This window comes from Castor canadensis, chromosome X, assembly GCF_047511655.1.
Source record: "Castor canadensis chromosome X, mCasCan1.hap1v2, whole genome shotgun sequence".
NCBI lineage: Eukaryota > Metazoa > Chordata > Mammalia > Rodentia > Castoridae > Castor > Castor canadensis.
In genome coordinates, this window is record NC_133405.1 from 128,741,359 (window position 1) to 128,766,529 (window position 25,171).

General features: G+C 43.2%; 2 protein-coding genes across 7 annotated transcripts in view; one reads left to right on the forward strand and one right to left on the reverse strand.

The window, feature by feature from the left end:
• The window catches only part of Ctps2 (CTP synthase 2), a 103,035-nt gene that overhangs the window by 48,778 nt on the left and 29,086 nt on the right, over positions 1–25,171 (forward strand). For all 6 annotated transcript variants that reach the window (XM_074063668.1, XM_074063664.1, XM_074063666.1 and 3 more), the window contains one exon: positions 14,209–14,305. In XM_074063668.1, coding sequence (XP_073919769.1) covers positions 14,209–14,305 — 97 coding nt within the window. The remainder of the gene's footprint in view (positions 1–14,208; positions 14,306–25,171) is intronic.
• On the reverse strand, positions 2,391–6,293 carry S100g (S100 calcium binding protein G). The gene is made up of 3 exons (XM_020160613.2): positions 6,138–6,293; positions 5,400–5,543; positions 2,391–2,648 (listed from the first exon to the last, which is right to left on the reverse strand). The coding sequence occupies exons 2-3, from the start codon at positions 5,532–5,534 to the stop codon at positions 2,544–2,546; spliced, it is 240 nt and encodes a 79-aa protein (XP_020016202.1). The 5' UTR covers positions 5,535–5,543; positions 6,138–6,293; the 3' UTR covers positions 2,391–2,543.

Below are 25,171 nucleotides of genomic sequence, written 5' to 3' on the forward strand. Positions count from 1 at the left end.
TAGGCGTTGTTTCACAAACCATTGCAAACCCTCACCCTCTGATAGACATTGGCTCAGAAATTCTCCTAAGGAAATATAAAGTGTTGACAGAAATATGGATAAGTACTCATTAGGACATGTCGAAGAGTCAACTGTCAGCAGTCTACTCATTATAACACTTAGAAGAATCCGAAATGACAGCAATGTAGAAACCCTACAAGGACGAGATTGTTAAGACTCTTCTGAGGTATCCCTATTTTGGAATATATCTTGACAATGCTCTTGTGTTGAATTAGAATGATACAAATTGCATTTAAATATTCCCTCAACTGTCTATAAAAATCTCCTGTTTCTTTTTTTTTTAAATAATCAAAATTATATGCAACTTTATCCTATTTATTTATTTTGTAGTGCTGAGGATGGAACCCAGGGCCTTGCATGTGCTGGGCAAGCACTCTACTGCTGAGCTGCAGTCTCAGCTTCTTCTTCTTCTTCTTTTTTTTTTTTTTTGGCAGTACTGGGATTTGAATTTAGGACTTTGCACCATACCTCCAGTCCTCTCCACTGCTTCTTGGTGGAAGGATTAGAAGTCTCTTTTGCTAAGACTCTCAGAATCTTTTCTGCTTAAGTTTTGGAATGTTTGAAATGGGGAAACCTCCATAATTGTATCCTTTCCTCTCAAATCTCCACCACTATAGTCCCCTCTCAAAACTTAAGATAGTTGTGTTTTCTGACTACTCCAAATAAGGAAGTGTAGAGTGGCTTATGAAAATCAACTCAGGATTAAATTTTTTTTTCTGTTTTAATCGAAAAATGTTCATTTTTTTTTTCTTGGCAGTATTGAGGTTTGAACTCAGAGTTTCATGCTTGCTAGGCAGGTGTTCTACCATTGAGCCACTCCACCTGCCCTAGGGTCTCCCTTTTGGCCTGGGGTGGCCTTGAACCATGATCCTTCCTATCTCAGCCTCCCAAGTAGCTAGGATTACAGGAGTGTGCCCCTGGTACCCAGCTCATTATTCTTTCTGATAGGACACAGAATCCATATGGTTTAGAAATCCAGATGTGCAGGAGGGTATCAAATGAAAAGTGGATGTCTCAGCTCTGTCTACATCTGCTCAGCCCTTTCCTAACATGTAACCTCTGGTAGTGAGTATTTGAAATACTTTGTTTTGGGTGGTTTGGGGCTTGAACTCAGGGCTTCAAGCTTCCTAGGCACTTTACCACTTAAGCTGCTCTGGCAGCCTTTTTTTTTTTTAGATAGAGTTTCTCTGTGTAGCTCAGGCTGACCTCAATTCTTGGTCCCCTGTCCCCCTGCCTCAGTTTCCTGAGTGCTGGGATTACAGGTGCAATTTTAACACATCCTAAGGCAAATTTGAATATACGTCCTTCCCCTTCCCTTCAACTCATTATCACCTACTCATCTTGGACCTAGTGCAATTTGGCTAGCCTGGCCCTACCTTGTTAGAGATCCTTTCACTAACCTGGCCTTCCCACTCTGTGAGATTGAACTCCTCAAAGATGAACTTGGCTCTGTCCAGCCTGTGCACAGGCTCCCTTTCTGTCAGACAGCCAACTCCATCCTCTGGGCAGACTGGGTATGTGGGGTAGGGGCATGTGCTGTGCTGGCCCTACCCTCGGGTCTTGAAGCTACTGGGGAAATGACAGCAGCCGGACTTGACTGACACAGCCAGTGAACATATTGGGGTTCATTCAGTTAAAAAAGGCCCTGGAGTCACTGTTCTTTGCAGGCAATGGTTTTCAGCTCAGGGCAGGGTAAAATATCACAGCGTCTTTGGGAGCGCTTGTAGAGTTGAAAAACATTATTACTGTTTTCTACATTTCCAAGTGGAAATGTTCCCGTAGCTTTCTGAGAAGCAAAGTATGACAATTTTGAGTTAAACATGAATCATTGAAGAGCGTCATTGAAAATGTTGTTTCTAGAACCGCAGTGTTAGGCTGGCCATCCACTCCACAGTGAGCAGACACCTCTTGGCCTTCTGTTCCTTCTGTTCCCTCAAGGGTCATTCATTCAAAAGCACGGAGAATGCTGGGAAATGACCTACAGACAAGTGTCTGCTTGTGAAGTGTGATCCGCACTGCCACTGAACAGTGTGCCGCAAGAGTTGACATTGGAAATGACCTTGTTGAGGGACAGCAAGGAACAGTCACTCTGTTGGAAAAGGAACGAGGGACTGGCTCTTGGGTAAGAGCACAGGGCTCTTCTGGGCCTTGTTAAAAAAAAAAAACAAACCCCTTTGTTTATTTATTTATTTTTGCAGTGCTGGTGATCCAATCCAGGGATTTGGGTATGCCAGTGAGCCCCATCCCCAGCCCCAACTTTTTTTTTTAATCTTAAAATTAGATGAATTAGATTAAGGTTACTTTTAAATCTACTAAGTCAAACAAGGGGAGACATAGCCAAGAACATTTTTATTAATAATAATTGGATCTTGCAGCTAGATTGGTATCATTGCAAAGAATTCAATCAGCTGTTGTGATTCTGCATAGGACAGAATCCCAGGTGCTTCTCTGTCCGGGCTCAGGACGCTGTTTTATTCGCTCCATCACTGGGATATCTTTTTTACTAGCACTTGGAATTCTTCAAAACTGACTTCTCCATCTCCATTCTTGTCCAGTTCTTTAAAGAGGTCGTCTAGGCTGCTGGGACCCTGGTTTTAAACAAAAAGGATGGAGGAGGGGAGAAAAAGTGACATCGAATAGTCCTGCATATCCCTGAAATGAGGGCTCTTCAATTTGAGAAGGCAGTGTGAGTTTCCAGTCATGCTACTGATGACTATGGGAAAAAGTTGGAGTATTGGCCCAGCCACAGAAATGGCTGCTTTCTCTTTTTCTTTTGTTTGGTGCTACTAGGGTTTGAACTTAGGGCCTTTGCCCTTGCTAGGCAGGTACTCTACCACTTGAGCACCCTCTTTTTTTCTTTCTTTCTTTCTTTTTTTTTTAGCACTCCATCACACATATATTATTTAATGTTGATAATGTGTATTTTGATAAATTTTTTATGTGATCATATGTCCTTTTTTTTTTTTTTGGTACTGGGGTGTCTTTTTCTTTATGTCTCTGAAAACATTCTTCAGAGAAGGAGTTCATGGGCTCTTCCCAGACTACCCACAGCCCACAAATAGTTGAAGACTCCTAGATTTTTCTGGGAGCTGATTTTGTCTCTTGCTCCAGGCTTGGAACCAGCATAGAAGGAGAGGCAAGTAGCAGTGAGGGCCAGGCCTTCAGGGTAGCCTGTGTCCTCCTTCCAGCCACCCTGTAGGGGAGATCCACTTTATAAGTGAGGCAGCTGAGGCCCAGAGATAGCTGGTGACTTGCTTCAGGATGCACAGTTGGTTAGCAGAGGACTTGAGGGTCAGACCTGGTCTCTACAGCTCAGCCCAGTAACTGGCCACCGTCCTGGATTTTCCCATCTCCTGGCTATGGCACACCTCTGGGTTATCCAAGATGACTTTGGATCCCTAGAGGCCATGCTTTAGCGTATGTCACAATCACCCCATGGGCTTGCTGACCTTGGTAAACACAGATGACCAGCCCCACCCCAGAGCTACCGACTCACTAGGCAGGGGCTGGGTCCGAGAATCTGTGTTTCCAGCGGGTTCCCAGCTGGTACTGCTGCTGCTGGTGCAGGACCAGGCTTGAGACCCAGTGCCCAGATGTCACCCATGATCATAGTCAGGCATTTCGACTACCTGTATTCCTTTAGTGTCTTTAAACACATTTCATTTTTTTTTGTCTGCTGTAAAACTCAAATCTTAAAGCTATTACTACTTAGATTTTTGAGGTATTAGTTTATCTGTGGCAAAATAGAATTTAGGAAATCTGTTGAAATAACGATTTAGCTTATGTCTACTTCAAATTCGACTGGCTATCAATCGATCTCTGTCTACATATACATAAAATTTGGTTAAAAAACATAGCATTTGCCGGGTGTGGTAGTGTACATCTATAATCCCAGCACTCAGGAGTTTGAGACAGGAGAACTGAGAGTTCAAGGACAGCCTGGGCTACATAGTGAATTTCAGGTTAACTTGGACTATGAAGGAGACCTTGTCTCAAAACAACAACAATAGCAAACAAACAAATATATACCATTTTAACCATTTTTTTTTTGGTGAGACTGGGATTTAAATTCAGGGCCTTATGTTTATTAGGCAAGCATACCTTAACCATTTTTAAGTGACAGTTTAGCAGTGCTAAGTATGTTTGCTTTATTATGCAACAGAACTGTACAGGCTAAATAAATATAAATACATATATATACACACACATATGTGTGTATATGTATTTGGCAGTACTGGGGTTTGAACTCAGGACTTCAGCCTTGAGAGACAGGTACTCTACCACTTGAGCCTCACTGTCAGTTTCCAGGCAAGATACATTTTAACCCTTAAGATTCTACAACACTGAGCCCTTCGGGGGATCACAAGACCAAACTTATTCAGCGTGTGTTTTATAAATACAAAGTCCTTTTCTGAAGGTAGCTGTAAGCCATATGAGGTGATGATATGAACAATGTAGCTGGAAAGCCTTGGTAGTCCTTATGAAAAGCTAATCAGCTACCTGCAGGGAGGCTTTCAAAACTTACCATTAGTCTTTGTACTTTTTTTTTTTTCCAAATTAGAAGTCTTACATAGCTGGAATCAGAATTGAGTTCAATGTGCACCCCACTGCAAAACCCTGGCCTCGTGGTCCCTGTACCTATCAGCCCTGCATGTTTGCCTTATTATCTTTAACAAGTCCCATAGATATTTTTCTCTAACAAAGAATACCAGAGCAAAACTAGCATTTCTCTACTCTCTGTTGCCTCTAGGTGCATTTTGATTTTGCCAAGTGTGAGATGGTTTTGACAGGAAACATGGCCAAAGAAATTTAATCCTTTCCTGAAAGTTGTTTGGTTGCATGAGGTTGTCCCATTAATACAAATTGAAATGCATTTGAAATAGAAGGCAAATTGTCAGCGTGAAGCTGGTTTTCTTACCACACTCCCAGGAAGTCTTATCATCAAGAGATCTGTGTAACTGTCCAGGGCCTGCTGACAGTATTTTATAGTCCTGTTTGTATTCCTAAAGCTAGTCACAGAGGACTGCTGAATTCAGGCTGAAGGCCTTGGGTGGATTTGCCTGGTGATTTGCAGGCATAGCTTGGCCAACGTATGTAATCACTGCTAACATTTGCTGTGGCTAGCCCTGGAGAGTTCTCTGCTGAGGCTGCAGAAGGGATGGAAGGCTGGGTTCCTGCTTTCTGGGAGTGTGCCTGAAGGAAGCCCACATTCGCATTCATGTGCCCTCCCTCTGGGGACGCCCCGGGCTCTGGTCAGCATTTCAGGGGCAGCTCTGAGCATCCCCTACAAGGCTCTTCTCTGGTCTCCCCTCCCACCATCAGAGACCGGGCCTACTCACCTTGAGGAGATTGGGGAATTCAGCCTGAATCAATAGCTTCAGCTCGGCCTTTGACAGCTGGTCTGGGTCACCTTCTTTGGCTGCATATTTTGTGAAGATGCTCTTCAGTTCTTCCGGAGACTTTCCAGCACTCATTTTGATGTCCTGTAAATTGGAAGGAAAATGAACTTATTAAGACGCTCACGTGGAGTTTTGTGCTGCTTAGATTGTCAATAGCACTTTGGTGCCGTTAGGCCTTTTTCTTGCCAAAGATGGAGGAGAATAAGGAAAGGGGAGGGGAAGAAAACAGAGGATCACTGTGGGAACCACATTAATAATTACCAACATGTTTTAAAGACAACCATTTAAGGGCTGGGGGTGTAGCACAGGGGTAGAGCATTTGCATAGCATGCACAAGGCCCTGGGTTCAATCCCCAGCAACACACACACACTCTCATCTTAGGTAGTATGTTAAATGTCTGTTCTTATAGTCCATCTATTAGGAGCTCGTCCCTGGAGACGAATATTTTTTATTAGTAATTAATAACATTCCCTTTTCTTGTATATGATCTGTGCTCTGTGGGCTCCAGTCTTGAAGACTATCTCACTGTAGCTGCTAGCCTGTAAGTTTCTGGTAATATGTTTAGGTAGCACAGACCCACTGTCTGCCCAGATCATTAGTTTTCACACCATTCTAAAAGGAAGCAAAGCAGTACCACAAGCAGAAGGATCTGTCAAGTCATTAAAGAGCACACTGACCTGGTCACCCGACTGTGCAGCCACTAGAAGAATCAAGCAGGCGTGTATGAAGAGCTGAGAAGGACCGTGCGACTTTTATAGTCTTTACAGACACACCACCCTGATTATGAAATTTTCCTTGTTTGTCACTTAAGGGTAATTATTAATGGTTTTTGAAACCCAAGCTTAAGGAACTCATGAACCTCTTAATTAAGGGCAAGATCCAATGAAGAGGCCACCTCAATAGTTGCTTAATGGTCCAGAGTCCCAAGAGGAAGCCTGGACTTTTTTCTCCCTTAGGTTATATTTCCCTCCAATATGAAATTATGCTGTTTGCTTGCAGTTCAAGTTTTAGAAAGCTTAAATATGAAGGTCTGTTTTCAGAGCAGTTGCCTATTTAGGCTTGAAAAAAAAATCACTTCCTATCCAGAAAAAAAAATGCTGTCACAGAAGGACAGATTGTATGATTTTAAAAGGTACCAGACTGCTGTTTTGCGCCTACCAGGTGCTTAAATATGTGCACACGTGAGTGAATGCAGGCAAGTGAGGGTTCAGAAGCAGGTTTAAGAAATGTGGAAAAAAAGCCCCACAATAATTTGTGGTTTTATTTGGCAAAGCAAAACTATCAAATAACAGAGTCATTTTTCAGCTTTTTCATTATTCGCTGTTTCCATATCTGCTTTTTATTTCTCATTATCTTTTTCCTTACCTGCTATATTTTGTTAATCATTCTAAAAACTTGTGAAAACACTTGACTTACTCTAAGACAATTAGAAATACTCCCAACTTTTTGCCAGGATTTAAAATTGGAGACACAATTGATTTCTACTGCAAAGCATTCCATGAAATAACTAGGACATTTCCAGGGGATATTGATCTAATGCTGATTGTAACTCACAGGAAGAGGTTCCAGATTGACTTCAAAGGCACTTAACACCTTTTAAATATTTGTATGCTTCCATAGTTGTGTGATTTCCTCTGGCCTGCACTGTGTCTCCTACAAATTCAGACTTGAAATACCACATAGTATTTCTCCTGGATGTTTTTCAGTCCTAAAGTTCTTTATTTCCATTGGAGAACAAATGTGGAATCTTTATCTTTTAAAATTTAATTTGATAAAGATACCATCTTTATCATGGTATTGGGGTTTGAACTCAGGGCCTCATACTTGCTACGCAGACGCTCTAGCAAGCCACTCCACCAGCCCCAAATGTGAAATCTATAGAGTTCCTTAAAAGCTTCCCACCAATCCTGAGCACTTACCTTTCCATCTGTCTTCACTGTCTTTTAAGTGTTCTTATGGCTTTTATTACAGTTTATTTCACTCTGGCATGCACCAATATAAGATTTATATTAACTTACTGGCTGTAGTTAAGACAGGCATTGTGGTTTTTATTTTAAGATTTTACACGAATATTCTAATTTGGGCAATACCTTTGATTAAAAAAATCATTCTATCAGTATATATTAATTGCATAAAGGGTTTCACCATGGTATTTCACAGCATTTGCTGTACTTTGATCAGATTAACCCTCACCATTGCTCCTTCTTTTCCCCTCTCCCCGTTTTTAAAACAATTTTTAGTGGGTTTCATTATACCATCTTCATACATAGACACCATGTGCTAAGATATTATCCCCCCATCGTTCTCTTTCCCTCTCCCCCCTCCAACTTGCCTCCCCCCAACAGTTCCACAGTTACATTTGGGTTATATGTGTGTGTGTGTGTGTGTGTGTGTGTGTGTGTGTGTGCGTGCGTGTGTAGATTCTGCAGATGTAGGTTCTGTTCTCCTGGGAGGAAGGAGGCGTTTGTGAAAACTGTAACAAAAACCATCTTTTTTCCCCAAGAGCTTAACAAATTTCAAGTTTACAGAAAAGTGGCAAGAATAGTGCATTGAACAAATGACCTCTAACTAGGTTCATTAATTGGTAACATTTTCACATTTGTGTCTTCTTTCTCTGGAACAATACTTTCCCCCTGAGCCATTTGGGGATAAGTTGTGTACATCCACTGGCTTCCCCCGATCACCTCAGCATGCTTCTTCCAGGGGCAAGGACATTGGCCTACATAGCCACAATGCTGTTAGCACAGCCCACATTCAAACCTGCACAATTTTTGGAATAGCACCTTTAATCATCTGTTCTCCCAGAAGATCACTTGTGAGTTAAAATTATGGGGTGGCTGTTATATTTCTTATGTCTATATTAAAGAAGTTAACATGTCATACAGTGTATTTGGCCTGAGTATATTTATAAAATACATACATACATTTAAGAAGCACTTTTGTAGCAATGTTGACTAACAGTCCTTTCATTTCAGGGGAAGACCTCTCACTAAAAGTGGTCGGGCACTGGTGGCTCACACCTGTAATTCTAGCTATTTGGGAGGCTGAAATTGGGAGGATCATGGTTCAAGGCCAGCCCAGGCAAATAGTTCCCAAGACCCCATCTCTAAAATAACCAAAGCAAAATGGACTGGAGCTGTGGCTCAAGTGATAGAGTGCCTGCTTTGCAAGCGCAAAGCAGTGACTTCAAACTCTAGTCCCACCAAAAAAAATGTTTTAAAAAGCGTGTGCGGGGGGGCGGGGGGGCAGCCAGTGGTGCTTGTCAGAAGTTAGGCTTGTAGCAAATGCTACTTGAAAAAACAACCCTTGGGTCTTCCCAGAGTTTTGCTTGCTCATCTCCTCCAGTGACCTGCTTTTTTTCTCATAGACTTGAAAGCATGAGGGTAAACCTGCAGCCAGAAACACAAAATCCACTAATAGATACTCTCATGAAACATTAACTAAAAATATCTGGAGACAAGCGATAAATGTAGGGTGTGTTCACAGATTGCCTTTGGAAACAAGGGGGGAAAAAGTGACAGGTACAAGACTGGTCATGGAAAAATGGAGAGGCAAAGGTTATTCATCACCTTGCTCTTTGATTGCTTGATCTTTGGACAGACTTCTTTTTTTTTTCCCTCAAGAAAACTGAGAGTAACTTATTTTAAAAGCTCTGGACACTACAGGCTTCTGTGACTATGTTACTCTGCTCAAAGTCAACAGCACGGAGTGCCTGAAAAAATCCCGTTGGGATAGGGTTTGGTGTTCACGAATGTACTCAGGCATGGCCAAGCAAAATGGCTGTGAGAGGCTGTGTTCTTGTTATCTTTGATCTTAGAGTTTAAAAGAGCCCCTAAGTACCAGATTGCAGTTATCCCTAAAGGGGATAGCTTACCTGGCCCCTTAGCTGGCCCTTACCTGGTGCCTGCCCTCCCAGGATGCTCAGCCTCGGGCAGAGTTCACTTTCCTTTCTGCTTTGTAGCCTGTGTCTGGGCTGTGAATCTTGCTATCTTTGGGCTGCCTCCCTGCTTGAGGTCCCAGAGGGCCTCTGATCATAGCCAGTGCTTACTGAGGCTTCATTTTTACCACAGGCACTGTATTGCCCTGGGTACCTGACTCATTACCTAAAATCCTTGCAGCAGTACTATGAACGGTTATCTTAGGACTGTATTAGAGTTCTACTGCTGCTATAACAAATTAGCACAAACATGGTGGCTCGAAACAACACAAATGGATTCTCTTTCAGTTCTGGAAGTCAAAAGAAGGTTGGCAGGGCTGTGTTCCTTCTGGAAGTTCTAGGGGAAAATTGGTTTGCTGGGGTTTTTTTTTCTTTTTTTTTTTTTAAGTTTCTAGAAGTTGCTTATTCCCGGCTTTGTCTTCCATCTTCAAAGCTAGCAGTGTGGCATCTTCCAGTCACTCTCTGTGATCTCTGCTTCGTCATCATGTCTCCTGCATTGATTTTTACACCCTTTTGCCTGCCTCTTTTCAGGACCCCCACATGGGTACACTGGGCTCACCCTCATAACCCAGGATGATCTTCTATGGAGAGGGTGGTTTCCACATGTTCAGCCTCTCCCTCCGTTTCTCTCTCTCATGTGATGCCTTCTGTCATGTTATGACATAGCAAGAAGGTCCCAAAGACCTTAACTTAATCTCATTTGTAAAGTCTTTTGCCAGGTAAGGTGTTGCAGAGCTTCTTAGGGAAGCTCTTTGGAGGGGCGTTATTCAGCCTCCTTCAAAGAGGAACTGAAAATGAAGTAACAATGTGTACGTTATTTATTTGGTAGAGTGAGCATAGCAGTGGTGTTCATTGTGGGGCAGTAAGGAGAACAGGAGGATGTCCCCAAAGCATGAACTTGTGTCATATGGCAGGGAGAGGGAGGCAGTCGGTGTGCTGGGGAAGTGAGAGGGGAGTTGGGGAGCCCTCAGCATTGGACCCCTGTAGCTGAGGTAGAAAGCACAGGTTAGAAGCCATGACGAGGGCCCAGCTAGACTGGGCTTGTGCAGTGGGTGAGATCTGAGTGCTACCCAGGAGAGTTTCATTTGATCTGCAGTGACAGAGGCTTCTGGGGCCTCAGCGTACCACTGATTAAAGCTGGTTTGTACTGTGTGGATGACTTGAACTTGACTCATAAAAACCCAAATCAGAATAAGGCCTGAAAAAGAATATTGACTAGAAAAACCTAACGGACAGTAGGGAAGGAACGAGTCAGGGAATCTTTGTAAAGAATACTTGAAAGGATACTAGAAAATCTGAGCAAATAACTGTGTTTGTTGCCTCAGAGACTGAAGATGGTTGCTGGTGGTTGACTTTCCCGTTGTCCCCAGGTGAAATACCCAAAGGCAAGGGTCAGGTAGGCTCCATACATGCTGCCATTAGGAAATTCACCATTGATAAGAGAAGCTAACTTCCTTTCACTTTGCTGTTTAGGGCACCCGGATAAAGGACTTGAACCCATTACACTTTTATCATGGGTTGCAGAAAACACCAGTAAAGGTTAATTAGTGCCATAGTTATCCTTATGTGGTGTTTTATATCTCCTAACACTTTATTACTCACTGACCCTTTTGATTTTTCTTATGCTATATGGCTCAGTTCCAAGAAAGGACAGATCTGGGGATCAGATGACAGCCGGTATTTTGGTCAAATTAGAGGGGCCAAGGTAATTGTTTTACAATGGAAGCAGCATTTTCCTTCTAGATGCAAAATCTAGGGTTTTGTGGAAATGTTGAGACTAAAACCAAAGCCTACCTGAGGTTCTTTGACCAACTGGCAGTGATAAAATAGGTGTGTTTTGAAACCGTGGTGTTCTTCTGTCTCTCAGGCTTTTTGTGGAAGAAATGCAAAGAACAAAGATGTTTTGGTACTTTTTTGTTGCTGAATCAGGCTGTTTACAATCTAAGAGGCCATCAGCTGCCAGCTTTTGTTGTCTGGTAGTTCTACGAGGTAGCTGGTTGTGCCAGGCTTGGGCAGAAAGGCATGGTGTTCTCTGTCCACCTTGCCCCAGCCTTCCTCTTTCAGAGCAGATTCCCCCAGGCTTGTGCCCAACCTATGTCATTCTTTGTGGGCTTTGGGTGTCCTGGATGAGGCCTCCTAAGCTAGGCTCAGAGTCTCCTGTTCCATCTCTCCCTGGTGACTTTCCTGCTAGCTCCCCACTGCTTTCCTCCTTTCATTGCTGCTTGGGCATCGTTTGGAGTTGGAGACTGCTTTCCTCTCCTCCCTCACCTGTTCTCCAACACCTCCCTTCTCACTGCTTCCTGTGTCAGAACATTTTAATCAGAGAGAGGATTGCTGTGGCTCCTACACCTTGGGATTTCTCTTTGTGCTGTCATTTCAGGACAAAGTCATATTTATGACTTTTTTAAGCACACCATGGGTAATGTGAACTAATACCTTGTGTAAGGCCTTAATAACACAGTTCACTCTTTGTGCCTTAAACTTTTATTTTCATTAAAATAATATTATGAGCTGGGTGTCAGTGGCTCACGCCTGTAATCCTAGCTTCTCAGGAGGAGAGATCAGGAGGATCAAGGTTTGAAGCCAGCCCGGTCAAATAGCTCGCAAAATCCTATTTCAAAAATACCCAACACAAAACAGGGCTGGCCAAGTGGCTTAAGTTGGTAGAGCACCTGCCTAGCATGCATAAAGCCCTGAGTTCAAACACTAGTGTAACACACACACACACACACACACACACACACACACACTATGGACAAAGCCTAGAGTTCCAAAAGTAAGGAAAAAGTCTGGAATCTTCACCACCTTCTCTGCTACTCTCAACTCTTCGAGCTGTTTCACCTGGTTATTACCTTCATGTTTCTAAATAACGTCACATTGATCTTTCAGGAAATTTCAAATATTCCCTGTGTTGAAGGAGTGATCTAATGACCTTAGGCAGCCCTTATGCCCGCTGTGCTGTCTTCTCTCCCCCCATCCCAACACTTCAGTTTTGGAAGTGTTTCCTGATCTGCAGGTGTTTGCCAACTTCACCCCCAAAGAAGCAGGAAGGTGGTTTACCCATTCTTAGCTGGATAATTTTACTTTCTTTTCAATGGTTCAGGCCAGAACATTTCCCGAATACCAAAGTCGCCAATAACTGAGCAGATTACATTCAAAGACTCTTTCTGGGTAGTTGGATCCAACACAGTAAGTAATGTTGGAGAATCACAGTATAATTTTAACAAGAAACTGGGCAAATTTATTGCCATGGTCTGCTTAGACAGTTCAGGTTGTCTGAACTTAAATGGAAGTTAATAGACATTGAGACTCCGAATACCCTTAGGGCTTCTTAGGAACTGTGGCAGGTGGTGTGGGCTTATCTGCCCTTTCCTGGAAAATACATACATAAGCAGCTCAGCTTCAGAAACTGGAAGCTACTGTCCTCTCTCACCTCACTCCAGTAATACTTAATCCAGCCATAATTAGCCAACCAAAAAATGGTAGAGAAGGCCACCAGCAGTTCAGAATTGAGCACGTTAGTCAATGAAGAATGTAACCCAGCTTTTTCTCCATGCTTCCTCTCAGTGACTTTTGGAGCTTGCTTGGATCACAGGGTTCAAATGACTCGAAAAGTTCTAGGACACCGATAAGATCAGACATTTTCTTAGAAATTCTGCAGCAAATTGCAGTTGTCAAGGGTTTCTGTAGAGCAGTCTGTGGCATTTAGGTTGGTGGGGTGGTGGAGAGAAAGGAAGTTTCTGAGAGAGAAACTTGAGCATTCCATTAGAACAGGTTGACTCACCCAGCTGTAATCGGTTCTAAAAAAAAATCAAAAAAAGCCATGAGATCATAGTGGACAGAAAAAAGATGAATTACCAGACTAATGAGAATGGATTTTTCATAGAAGTCACTTGTTTCTGAATAAATCTGAAATTGTTTAGTCTGAGTTTGCTCATTTATTCCTTCATGCAATCATGCCTTCGTTCAGTGCATTGTATAAAGCAGATCCAAGTATACCAGGGACTGGGGATGCACAGGGAAGAAAAAGCAGTACTATCCCAGTCTTGTACAAAAACACACACCAGACACAAACTGAGAGAAGGCAGAGACGGGGAGACCTGTGTCCTGTGAGGCCACAGAGAGGGTCCTGATTAGGCTTTGCACTCCTTGGTATTGGGTAGTTGACTTGACATGTCAGGGTTCAGCATTTAGGACAAGAGGTTCTGGGGGGAGGTGTAAATTAACAGGACTTGGCAGATCAGATATGAAGGAGAGGGAGAATCAAGGGTGACTTAGATTGCTGATCCACAGAATGTGCTAGAATGGATATTGGTGTTTTTTTTGTTGTTTAAAGGAATCCTTTTTAAAAAGGAATGGGTTTATATAAATGGTTTCTTTGGTACACCTTTCTACAAGGACTGACATATTTGCTTGTGGAAAGTCTTTGGAGAATACTAGAGGGTCATCCTGGGAGAGACATGAATACCAAAATAGGAGGCCTCTGACGTCCAGAACTTGAAGTGCTTGGAACTGACAGTTGGAGTAATGACAGGAGGAAGGTCATAAAGACACAAGACACTCCTGATAGGTTTTTTTTTTAAACCAGTGATTTGAATGAAAGATGAGAGGCAAAGATGAAAGGGAAGCCCACGGTGAGGGGCGTAGGAAGATGGCTGCTTTTGAACAGGAATGTTGGAAGAATGGTCAGACATTCCACTTCCGGGAATACGCTAATTGTATGACCAGCCTTCTAAAAGTAGAGCTTGAAATTTGGGAAGTTGCATTTTTTTTTACACGATGGTAAAACCAAACCTGTTTTGTTTTCTAAGGTGATCGATATGCCGGAACACAACCCTGGCAATTTGGGAGGAACGATGAGGCTGGGACTGAGAAGAACTGTTTTCAAAACTGAAAATTCAATATTGAGTAAGTTTCCCGAATCGTTTATTTTATAAGACACTGGTGTCATTCATGTGGCTATGCCAGGACCCAGCCCTCTTGGTGGAGGCTTAGCCCTGACCCTCCCAGAAGTTTCAGGGGCCCTAACTCTTTTTTTCTTTTTCCTTTGGTGGTACTGGGATTTGAAATTAGGGCTTCATGCTTGCTAGGCAGGCATTCTACCACTTGAGCCACTCTGCTACTCCAAGGAGCCCTGACTCTTTCTCTCACCTGTCTCTGGATGGTTCTGTGATGAGTGGGCAGGTCTCAGTGGAACACAAGATGATCTGCACTTGTATTCAGTGGGCTATTTGGTGAGTCACTGATGCTCTTGGAGTTGAACTTGGACTAGAAGAGAAACAGTTCTTTTGAGTCCGTGGTTCTCTCCACTACATTGAAGCAGGCTCTGAATTTCAGATTCCATTGTTTCCTGTCTGACTCATTAATTAACTGCCTGAGGAGGAGGGCAGTTGTGTGTCTCAGAAGTCTGTGTGTCTGTTCTCCCAGTAGCCTCAGCCTGGGGACAGGAAAATACTCCATGACTAGCCATGACTAGCTATCTGATATTCGCTACTTGCGAGAAGGTTAATTCTAATTGCTGTGGAACTCCCTCTCTCATAGATTAGCATATTATATGAGAATACTTTAATGTTGAAAGACCCTAATTTAATTTAATAAGTACATCTTTAGTGCCCACTCCGTGTCCTATGCACCATGTTAGATCTTGCAGCTACGGCAGTGAGCAGGACAGGTACTGGCCCTGCCACCCCAAGACCTCTAAATAAAGGGGGCAGAGTACGGGGAAGGGCAAGGGCTAAAGGGACTGAGTGCAGGGGGGGAGCCCCGGGAACTGGGGCAGCCAGAGTTAGTCCTCTGAAATCCTGAGGATACCTTAGGAGACAAAGGGTGTGAATCAGAGCCCTTGTCTAGTATATGCAAGGGCCTGGCTTCCATCCCCAGCACCACAAAACACAACAAAGTGAAAAATAAAGCAAGTAAGAAAAGGATGCCGCAGGAAAACGCCTTCTCAACTCAAGGGGGAGGAAGACCAGAAATAGGAGCTTCTCCTTTAAGGGACGTAAGGCTTTGCAGCAAGGATGACATTGAAAAGTAAATTCGTTTCCCTCCTTTCTCTGGCTAAGAAGCCATGTTCTCTAAGTGACTAACGTTTTTCTTTACAAACATAAGAATCTTTTTCTCTTCATGGGTGTTAGTGATTCTTTGCTTTTCAGATGTTTTCAAATACTTTGAACTTTGTTCAAGTAGTTGCCTAAGTGACAAGAAAGGCAATAGTGGAAAAAAATTAATGTTTTAAAATTATACGCACTGTAAAAGGTTCAATGATAATTGTACTAGTCTTAGTTCAGTGGAAATAAGACTGATTTAAGATTTACTTTTCTTTACAGCAGATATAAAAATAACATTGGTAATTTTTATGAATGTGAAACATGGCGCCAAAGCTGTGAGTCACCTGTTAGTAGTGTACAATTCATTGGTTTTTATTTTATTCACAGAGTTGCGCAACCATCACCACAGTCAATTCTAGAACATTTTCATCACCTCCAATTAGAAACCATGTACCCTCAAGCTATCACCACTTGCACTCACTCAGCCTCTGGCAGAACTGTCTAAAGATTTGCCTATTGTAGACATTTCATGTAAATGGGACCATATGATACATGGTCTTCTGTGTCTGGCTTTTTAAAATTTTTTTATTTTTTTGCGGTATCGGAGTTTGAGCTCAGGGCCTACACCTTGAGCCACTCCACCAACCCTTTTTTTTATGTGTGTGATGGGTTTTTTTATTGCGATAGAGTCTGGAGAACTCTTTTGCCTGGGGCTGGTTTTGAACTGCCAGCCTCCTGATCTCTGCCTCCTGAGTAGCTAAAATTATAGGTGTGAGCCACTGGTGCCTAGCCTGGCTTTTTAAAATTAGTACAGTGTTTTCAAGATACATCCACATTGTAGCATGTACCAGTACTTCAGTCCTTTTATCAGCCAAGTAGTATTCCACTGTATGACTATACCACACTTTGTTTATCCATCCATCAACTTATGGACATTTGGGTTGTTTTCAGGCAACAGTTTGTTTAATGTGTTTGCCTTAAGCTTAAATTGTGCTTCTTAGATTGCAAAAGGCAAGTGATGTATGAAACGGTGGTCATCAGAAAACATAAGGTTTTGCCTTGCTACTTGTGGGAGACTGGCTTCCACAGGTCTCCAGAAAAGATTGTGTCAAGAGGTAAGAACATGAACCCTGTGCGTGGTTCTATTGTGTGTCATAAAGATATAAAATAAATAGCACCATAGTGTTTTGTGGGCTTTTTCCCCCCTCCTAGTTGGCATATTTCTTCCTTAGGATCTTGTTGTTATTATTTTTTATAAGCTGACATGCTTTGTAGGATCCCACCCAAAGTTGGCACAATTTTGTAGACTTTTTTTCCTGTTAGCAAATTTTTGTCAGGACAGTATGAACAAAATACATTTGGCTACATTGCCTGTAAAAAAGATGAGGTTTTGATAGAAAACATTCTGAGGCTGCTTTTTTAATTTAAATTTGATTTATAGGCCAGTGCTTAGAATGTTCTAGATTAAATGGAAAAACAGGGAAGTAAAGAGTTCTTCAGTAAAAGAGAATGCCTTGAAATGGAACCAAAGCCTGAAGATATTGTTAGACACAATTGCTGGATTACCAGAGCGGTTCTAAGTTTTATATTCAAAGACAATTCCTATTTTTTTTCTTAGTCACTTGTTACTACCTAAAGGGTTATGAAAACTGAATTCACTTTTTCTGAGGTGGAGATTATAGGTATAAATTGATTTGGGCGAAAGTACTGATACTCATCATTTGCTTTGATTATAAGAAATGTGTTTCTGGAAGCTTGCTCCTGTCCTGTGTTCTGTATGTGTGTGTCGTCTTCATCTACAAAAGGCTTTTTAAAAGGGGGACTTTGGGCTGGTGGAGCGGCTCAAATGGTATCGCACCTGCCTTAGCAAGCATGAGGCCCTGAGTTCAAACCCCAGTACCACCAAAAAGGGGGAGAGACTTAAAATAAAAGGGCTAATGATAGTGTGTGTGGAATTGTCAAAGCTGGTTTAAAGGTCTTTAGAGCTGAGGGTACTTGACCCTGGGATCAATCCTCATTAACACACACACACACACACACACACACACACAACACAGAGGCCTTTAGAAAATAGGTATTTTTTTTAAAAAGAGGAGTATTTTATAAGCAAGCCTTTACCTAAATTTGCATAACTGTGGTCTTTTCTAAACTTTATTATGCTTAGTTTTTATATAGTCTTTTATTGTAGCATAATTTTTTCATGTATCTATTCTTCATGTCTATTATTTGAGCATATATTTTTTTAAGACTGGATCTCACTATGTTGCCCAGGCTAATTTCAAATGCCCTGGGCTCCAGTGATCCTCCTGCCTCAGTTTCCCAAGTAGCTGAGACTATAGGTGTGTAGCACTGCACCTGGCCCTGGGTGTATAGTATTTAATTGAGTTCAGGAAGTCTAATCTGCTGACTCATTTCCTATTGATAAGCATTTCAGATTGGTTCTGGCATTTTATTGGAAAAATACTGATTCGAACCTCTTGACAGTTTTTGTTCCTTTGAGTTTCCTAAGGATAGGTTTCCAGGAGCTGGATTATTGGGTGGAAGGGTACGTACACTTTATGACTGGTAATTCTGCCAGCTTGTTTGGAAGGAGGAGTGAGTCATCATAATGACGTTAACTGTGCCTGTGTTCCTGCTTTGCCTAGTTCTCTGCTAGAACTAAACTGTTATTTCCCTTCTTGTTCTGTGAACAGGAACAAAAGGAGCCCTTTATTATTATACTTTATTCTGTGTTTCCTTTCACTGCTACAAAGTGAAACTTTCTTTCCCCCCAATGTTGACTTGCTATGTGAGACTGCCCAGGTCTCAGGTCCTTTCTTAAAATTTTTTGTCTTTCCTTTTTCTTTTTTTTCTGTGATATTGGGGCTTAAACTCAGGGCTTCCTGCTTGCTAGGGAGGCGTTCTACCACTTGAGCGACTCTGCCAGCCCAGACTGGCCTCGAACTCATGATCCTCCTGCCTCTTCACCTCCTTGATTACTGGCATACACCACCACAACCAGCTTAGGGCTTCATTAGCACCTCAATATGGGAAGTGACGGATCCACTTGCTCCAAGACCATTACCTAAATGGTCTACACCAGGGGTCGGTAAACTTCTCCCCTAAAGGGCCAGGTAGTGGACATTTTTGGCCTTACAGCTATTGCTGTGTGAAAGCTGCCATAGACTTATAAGTGAACGAACATAGCTGTGGTCCAATCAGACTTCATGCATGGGCGCCGAGGTTTAATTTCGTGGCATTTTCTGTTGTATGAATGCTTTGAACCATTTGAAATGATAAAAACCATTCTTAACTCAAAGGCTAAAGAAAACCCCACATTTGGCAGTGGGCTGGGCCATCGTTGGCTGAGCCCTGCTCTGCACTAGTGCTGGCATGTGGCAGAGGCGGTGAGGTTACTACCATCTCAGGGAGGGGTGATGACAGCACCCCCGCTTGTCTACTTGCCAGGGTAAATGCCCCATTTAGGGACAAGAAGTTAAACCAAGAGGGCTTCCAGAAGCTGTTCCATTCAACCTCTTTATCTTTTGGCTGAGGAAGGTAGACTGGGGAGAGCTGAAGGGGCACCTGGTTTGTTGGGATAGCTGGAACAGGGACTTGGGACACTGTCCCCATGGTAGTTTCTAGCCTTCTACTGAAACATGCCTCCCTGGTCCCATGTAGTCTCCAAACTATAACGATTTATTTATTTATTGGCAGTACTGGGATTTGAACTCAGGGCCTCATGTTTACTAGGCAGGAGCTCTACCACTTGGGCCACTCCACCAGCCCCTTCAAATTGTAACTCTGAAAACACATACCTTAGAACAGAGTAGAACTTAGACTCATTGAAGGAATGCTCTCCCCTTCTGACTTGTTTATTTTATTGCATGATGTTATATCTCCATTAAAAAAACATGTTTTATCTGTCAACTTAGATGATCTCCTCAGAGTGACGCCGTTAGTTGATTGATTAGCTCATTGGATGACCTTTGCAAAGCAGGGGACATGGTGTGGGGCGGTTCCGTGTGAAGTGGGGTGCTTTGTAGAGCAAGAAGTCTAGAGGGGAGGGGTGGCTAGAGATGGATTAGGCTTAGGTGGAAGGGAAGTCAAGTGCACAGAGGAATTTGGTTATTAAACTTTATCTCTTTTGTTCTCTTTTGGTGGTACTGGGGTTTGAACTCAGGGTTTCACACTTGTGATGCAAGTGCTCTACTGCTTGAGCCACGCCTCCAGTTTTTTTTCTTTTTCTTTTTGCTCTGGGTATTTCGGAGATGAGGTCTCATGATGGCCTAGCCCACTCCAAGCCTGAGATTAGAGGCACGCACCACCACATTCAGCTTTTTTCCATTGAGATGGGGTCTCACAAACTTTTTTGCCTGGGCTGGCCTGGAACTTCGATCCTTCGGATCTCAGCCTCCCGAGTAGCTAGGATTACAGGTGGGAGTCAGGTCCAGGTGAAAATGCAATGCAACAGATGGCATCCTAGGAGCACATAACATGGGAATGGGGAGACTTGACGCAGGCAGGTGACAGCTCGCAGAGGAGGCAAGGAGGCCTGCAGAGTGTCTAAACAAGGCAGTGGAAAGTGAATACTTTAAGAAAAGATTTCTTCCTTTCAGGGACCTTTTCTGCATTTCCTCATTATGGTCAAGAACTTGACTCAAATGGTTGGGTCTGCTTTGCTGAAAGAGAAAAAGACTTTGGTTCTAGAAGAACAGAGGCAAGAGGCCAATTAGGAAGGTGTCAAGGGGCCCCAGTTGTAAGGGTCTGGGTAAAATGTGTAGCAGTAGAAAAGCAGAGTGGGTAAATCTCTTATTTGAAAGAACTGAGAGAAATAGAGAAAAAAAGGCCGAACACATTTTTAGGGGCTAGAAAAATTGCCTTTACTTTCTTTCCTCTTATCAAGCGTGATTAGATTGTTAGAAAGTTTAAAAACCACACATACAAAAAGGAAACCTTGGTCATGTTAATGAGGTGACTTCTAGAGAGTTTTAAAGTCCATGACATGGCAATCTGTGATTGTGCAGAGACACACATTCAAAAGGAGCATGCCAGCGGCCACCCTGCTTTCCCACAGACTCCCCTGGAAAACTACTCACTAAAGTGCTTTTGTTAATACGGAGGCTCATGGGTGTGGGACATAGCTCCTTCAGTTCTGACAGGGTAGATGACATTTATGCCCCCTTAACCAGACCGGCCCTGACCTAATGACCTCACCAGTGCCACTAGCACAGTGGCTCTGAGCCTGCCCCTGGATCACAGTGCTCCCCAGAGGACCCAGCTCCCAGGCACTGTGATGTGTTGCTGCTTACTCTTACTATGTCTCAGTTTCTGAATGTGAAACGTGGGGATAAGAAGAGGGCCTGCCTCACGGGGCTCTGTGCATCCTTACACCAGTGTCTGGCATAGAGCAGGGGCTGCTGGGATGGTCCATGCAAAGGGCTTGTTGTTGCTCTTACAGCTTGGGGTAAACTTCAGTCCATGACCTGGCATTAAGAATGGGGGTTAGAGCTGGGTGCTGGTGGCTCACACCTGTAATCCTAGCTACTTGGGAGGCAGAGATCAGGAGGATTGCGGTTTGAGGCCAGCCCCAGACAAATAATTTGTGAGGCCCTATCTTGATAATACCCAACACAAAAAAGGGCTGGTGGAGTGGCTCAAGTGGTAGAGTGCCTGCCTAGCAATTGTGAGACTCTAAGTTCAAACCCAGTACTGCCAGAAAAAAGAAAAAAGAATGGGGGTTAGATGAGGTGGGGGTGCAGCCCAGTGGTAGAATGCTAGCCTAGCATGTGCAAGGCCCTGGGTTCCATCCCCAGCACTGAAAAAAAAAAAAAAACCAAAAACCTGTGTGTCACACTAGGTGAGTGAGAGCTGGCTTGGGGAGAGGGAGTGAGTGAGCAGCTCCTGACACTTACAGGTTCTCCCTCTTTCCTCTGTTCCTTGCTCCCCACACACCCCAATATGGACTATCAGAAGAAGACATAAAACCTAAGCAAAGAGAGGCTAAAAAATGAGATGAGAATACTAAATAGAGGCAGGCGCCAGTGGCTCACGCCTATAATCCTAACCACATTGGGAGGCAGAGATCAGGAGGATCATGGTTCGAAGCCAGCCTGGACAAATAGTTCATGAGACCCTATCTTGAAAATACACAACACAAAATAGGACTGGTGGAGTGGCTCAAGTGGTAGAGCACCTGCCTAGCAAGCATAAGGCCCTGAGTTCAAACCCCAGTGCCAGAAAAAAAAAAGGTAAAAGAAACAATTTTAGCCTGGCGCCAGTGGCTCATGCCTATAATCCTAGCTAGTCAGGAGGCAGAGATAGGGAGGATGGAGGTTTGAAGCCAGCCCTGGGCAAATAGTTCTTTAAGACCCTTTCTTGAAAAAAAAAAAAAAACCCGATCACAGAAGGGCTCACCAGCTCTTGAGTGGCTCAAGGTGTAGGCCCTGAGTTCAAACTCCAGTACTGCAAAACAAACAAACAAGCAGTAAGAGTGCTAAATAGAAAGAAAGTGAGATAAATGCCACAGGAAAGAATGAAGCATACAATGTAGCATTTAAGGCAAGGGTAAAGGGCTGGAGGTGTGGCTCGAGTGGCAGAGCACCTCCCTTGCAAGCATTAGGCCTGAGTTCAAACTCCAGTGCCACCAAAAATAAAATAAAAGCAAGGATTACGTTTTAAAATTAAGATGTTTTATCCTTGAAAATTGACATAAAAGCAGATCACAAAATAAAATTAGTGTACTGGGCACCAGTGGCTCATGCCTGTAATCCTAGCTACTTGGGAGGCTGAGATCAGGAGGATCTCAGTTTGAGGCCAGCCCAGGCAAACAGTTCTTGAGATCCTATTTCCAAAATAATGGATGGAGGTGTGGCTCAAGCAGTAGAGCACCTGCAAGTATGATGCCCTGAGTTCAAAGCCTAGTTCCACAATAAACAAATAAAATAAAATTGGTGAAAGGGTAGGACATTAGGGAAAGAAATGAGATGTTTTATAAAAATTGGGGGAATGGCATGCCAAAATCCAAAAACAGTAACGAAAGCCAGGCTTCGACCACGTCTATGGCTTTAGGAGAGACACAGCACTGAGTTAATATTGGCCTTGAGCAGCTAGGCTAGGTTGGGGGAGGGGGAATGCAGACAGCTGGTGTGGGAAATGACACAGTCAAGCACAACAATCAGCAGCAGCTCTAGGGGGCTCGGGGTTAGAGAAGCAATAGGGGGTGGTGGAGACTATGGCACATTGACAAGCCTATGCCTAATGAAAGGAGTAACTACTATGGTGATTCACTGATGTCAAGAAAATCTAGAAATCTGGTGTTTTATTTGAAATCTCCTGAGTTCTAATGTTGAAAACCTATTTAAAATTTAAAGATGGGACTTCAGCTTAGCAGTACAGCTTTTGCCCATGCCCTGGGTTCGATCCCCAGGACTGCAAAAACAAAAACCAAACCCAAAATGTGTATCAAATACACCAAACACCCGAACCAGGGTAGTCTCTTTAGGATCTGTGAATTAGAAACGCTCCAGCAAGTCCTTGCACTTCGCTCGAGAGCTCTGGTTCCTGAAACGCCTGATTAGCATAAGGCATGGTTCTGGCAGTGCTAAGAGCGAATCGAAGTATGACACTAGTGCAGCAGTTAGAAGATGTTTGTGTAAAATGAAGGCATGCTACCCAGAGGAAAGAGGTACGGGAGCCTGGAAGGTAGCGTGTGCCATTTGGAGATGCTGTGGGTGATTTCCTCCAGAAACAGGAAAGGTGGACCAAGTGAAAGGGAATGCTGGGAAGGCATGGCCCATGGAGGACAGCAGTGAGTGTGTCTCCCATGTTCACTCACAAAGGGGAGGAGAGAGGTCACAGACTGCTGGGGATGTCACTTAGGTAGCACCTGAAGACAGACCCACAGGACTGCAGGGTTGTGGAGACAGGAAGGAAAGTCAGGTTGTAGAGGGAGGAGGTGTGAGAGCAAGAGTAGGGCTGTGTGACTTTGATTTTAAAAAGGTTCAAGGGCTGGCGGAGTGGCTCACCCTGTCTAGCAAGCATGAGGCCCTGAGTTCAAACCTTAGTACCACCAAAAAGAAAAAAAAAGTCAGTTGCGGTAAAATGCACATAAGATTTTCCATCTTAACCATTTTTGTGTGTACATTTCAAAAGTGTTAAGGACATTGACACTGTAGGACAACCAACATCTTCTTATCTTGCAAAGCTAAAACTCTGGACCCATCAAACAATTTCTCATCTCCTGGTCCCTGGCCACCACCCTTTGCTTCCTGTCTCCATGGATCTGAGTATTCTAGAGACTTCGTATAAGTAGAATCACACGGCATTTGTCTTCCTTTGACTGGCTTCATTCACCTAACATAATGTCCTCAAGGTTTCTTCATGTTGTAGCACGTGACAGGGTTTCCTTCCTTCTTAAGATTGAAGGAAGGTGCACCTGTGTACCTGCACCACATTTTGATATCCATTCATCTATTGATAAACAGTCGGGTTATTTCACCTTTTAACCCAGCACATTCTAGCCGAGCACTGTGCCTCTGAGCTACGTCCCCAGCCTGTTGCATAGCTAGCTTTTTTTGAAGGAAAAAAATGGCTCTAAAAAGGAGAAAGAAAGAAATTAGGTATAGTTGCTAGGATGCCTAACATGGGGGTGGGGGGGTAGGCAGGACCATTTTAATGGGTTAAATATATATATATATATGATGGAATCTACCCACAAGCAAATTAGAGAGAGATGGTATACCATGGCACAGTGTTTTTCTTTCTGATGACTCTTTTACACACATCGCTGGTGTCTTGCTGCCTACACTGGGGGTGTTTTATAGGTCCTAAGACTTCTGCCAGTCATCTTTCTCTAAAGCTTTGCTGACACTTCTAAATGAACATTAAGCTTGTGTGCAGTTAGTGTCTGTTGCATTTATTTTGCTCTAAAAAGACTAGGACAGAAAGGAGATGGTGTCATTTTCTTCTTTGTGATGTTGGGAATGGAACCCAGGGCCTTGGACATGCTGGGGATGAGCGACACCCCAGCACATCATTTTCTTCTCGAGATTTTCTCATCATGGGACATGTGTGCTCAACCATCCAGAGGGCCACTCGTAACTAACTGCATGGTGTATCTACCTCTCCTAGACACATTTGACATTCCGCAGCACTTGGCATTTCACCTTGTCACTGAATGTCATTCTGTAGCACTTTTCTGGGACACTGTGCATCAGTGGTTCCTAACTGTGATCCTTTTTTTTTTGTTTTTTAAACTCACACGCCCAGCTGCTCTCCTGATAGTAGTCAAATGAGAATCCTCGGTGCCAATGCCCTGGCATTAACATTCTTTGTTGTAGTTTGTTTTCAAGGTGTTCTCAAATAGAATTAAACTGCCAGCATTTTGGACTGATTCTTAACATAGTGTTTCAAAGGAAATTTGATTTTTTTTTCGTGGATTAATTTCGTGAATTCATTCTTGGTAGATTTGTGAGTCATCAAGAAAGAGTTTAAATGCACAAAATCAAAATTCCAAAGTTCTAAAAATGTTTTGCCAGAGACCATATACGTTATATATCTACACCTCATTCATCCACTCTTTATTAGTACCTGCTTGTGTGCTAAGTGCTGGTCTCAAGAATTAAGAAATGGGACTGGTGGAATGACTCAAGTGGTAGAGTGCTGCCTAGCAAGTCCAAAGCCCTGAGTTCAAACTCTTCCCCCCCAAAAAAGAATTTAGGGACGGTCCCTATTTGGTCTGTTGGCA

Coding starts and splice junctions, on each gene's coding strand:
- S100g (XM_020160613.2), bottom strand. CDS start 5,534: ATGAGTGCTGGAAAGTCTCCGGAAGAACTGAAGAGCATCTTCACAAAA. Junction 2,649..5,399: donor AATTCCCCAATCTCCTCAAG/GTGAGTAGGCCC, acceptor GTTTAAAACCAG/GGTCCCAGCAGCCTAGACGA.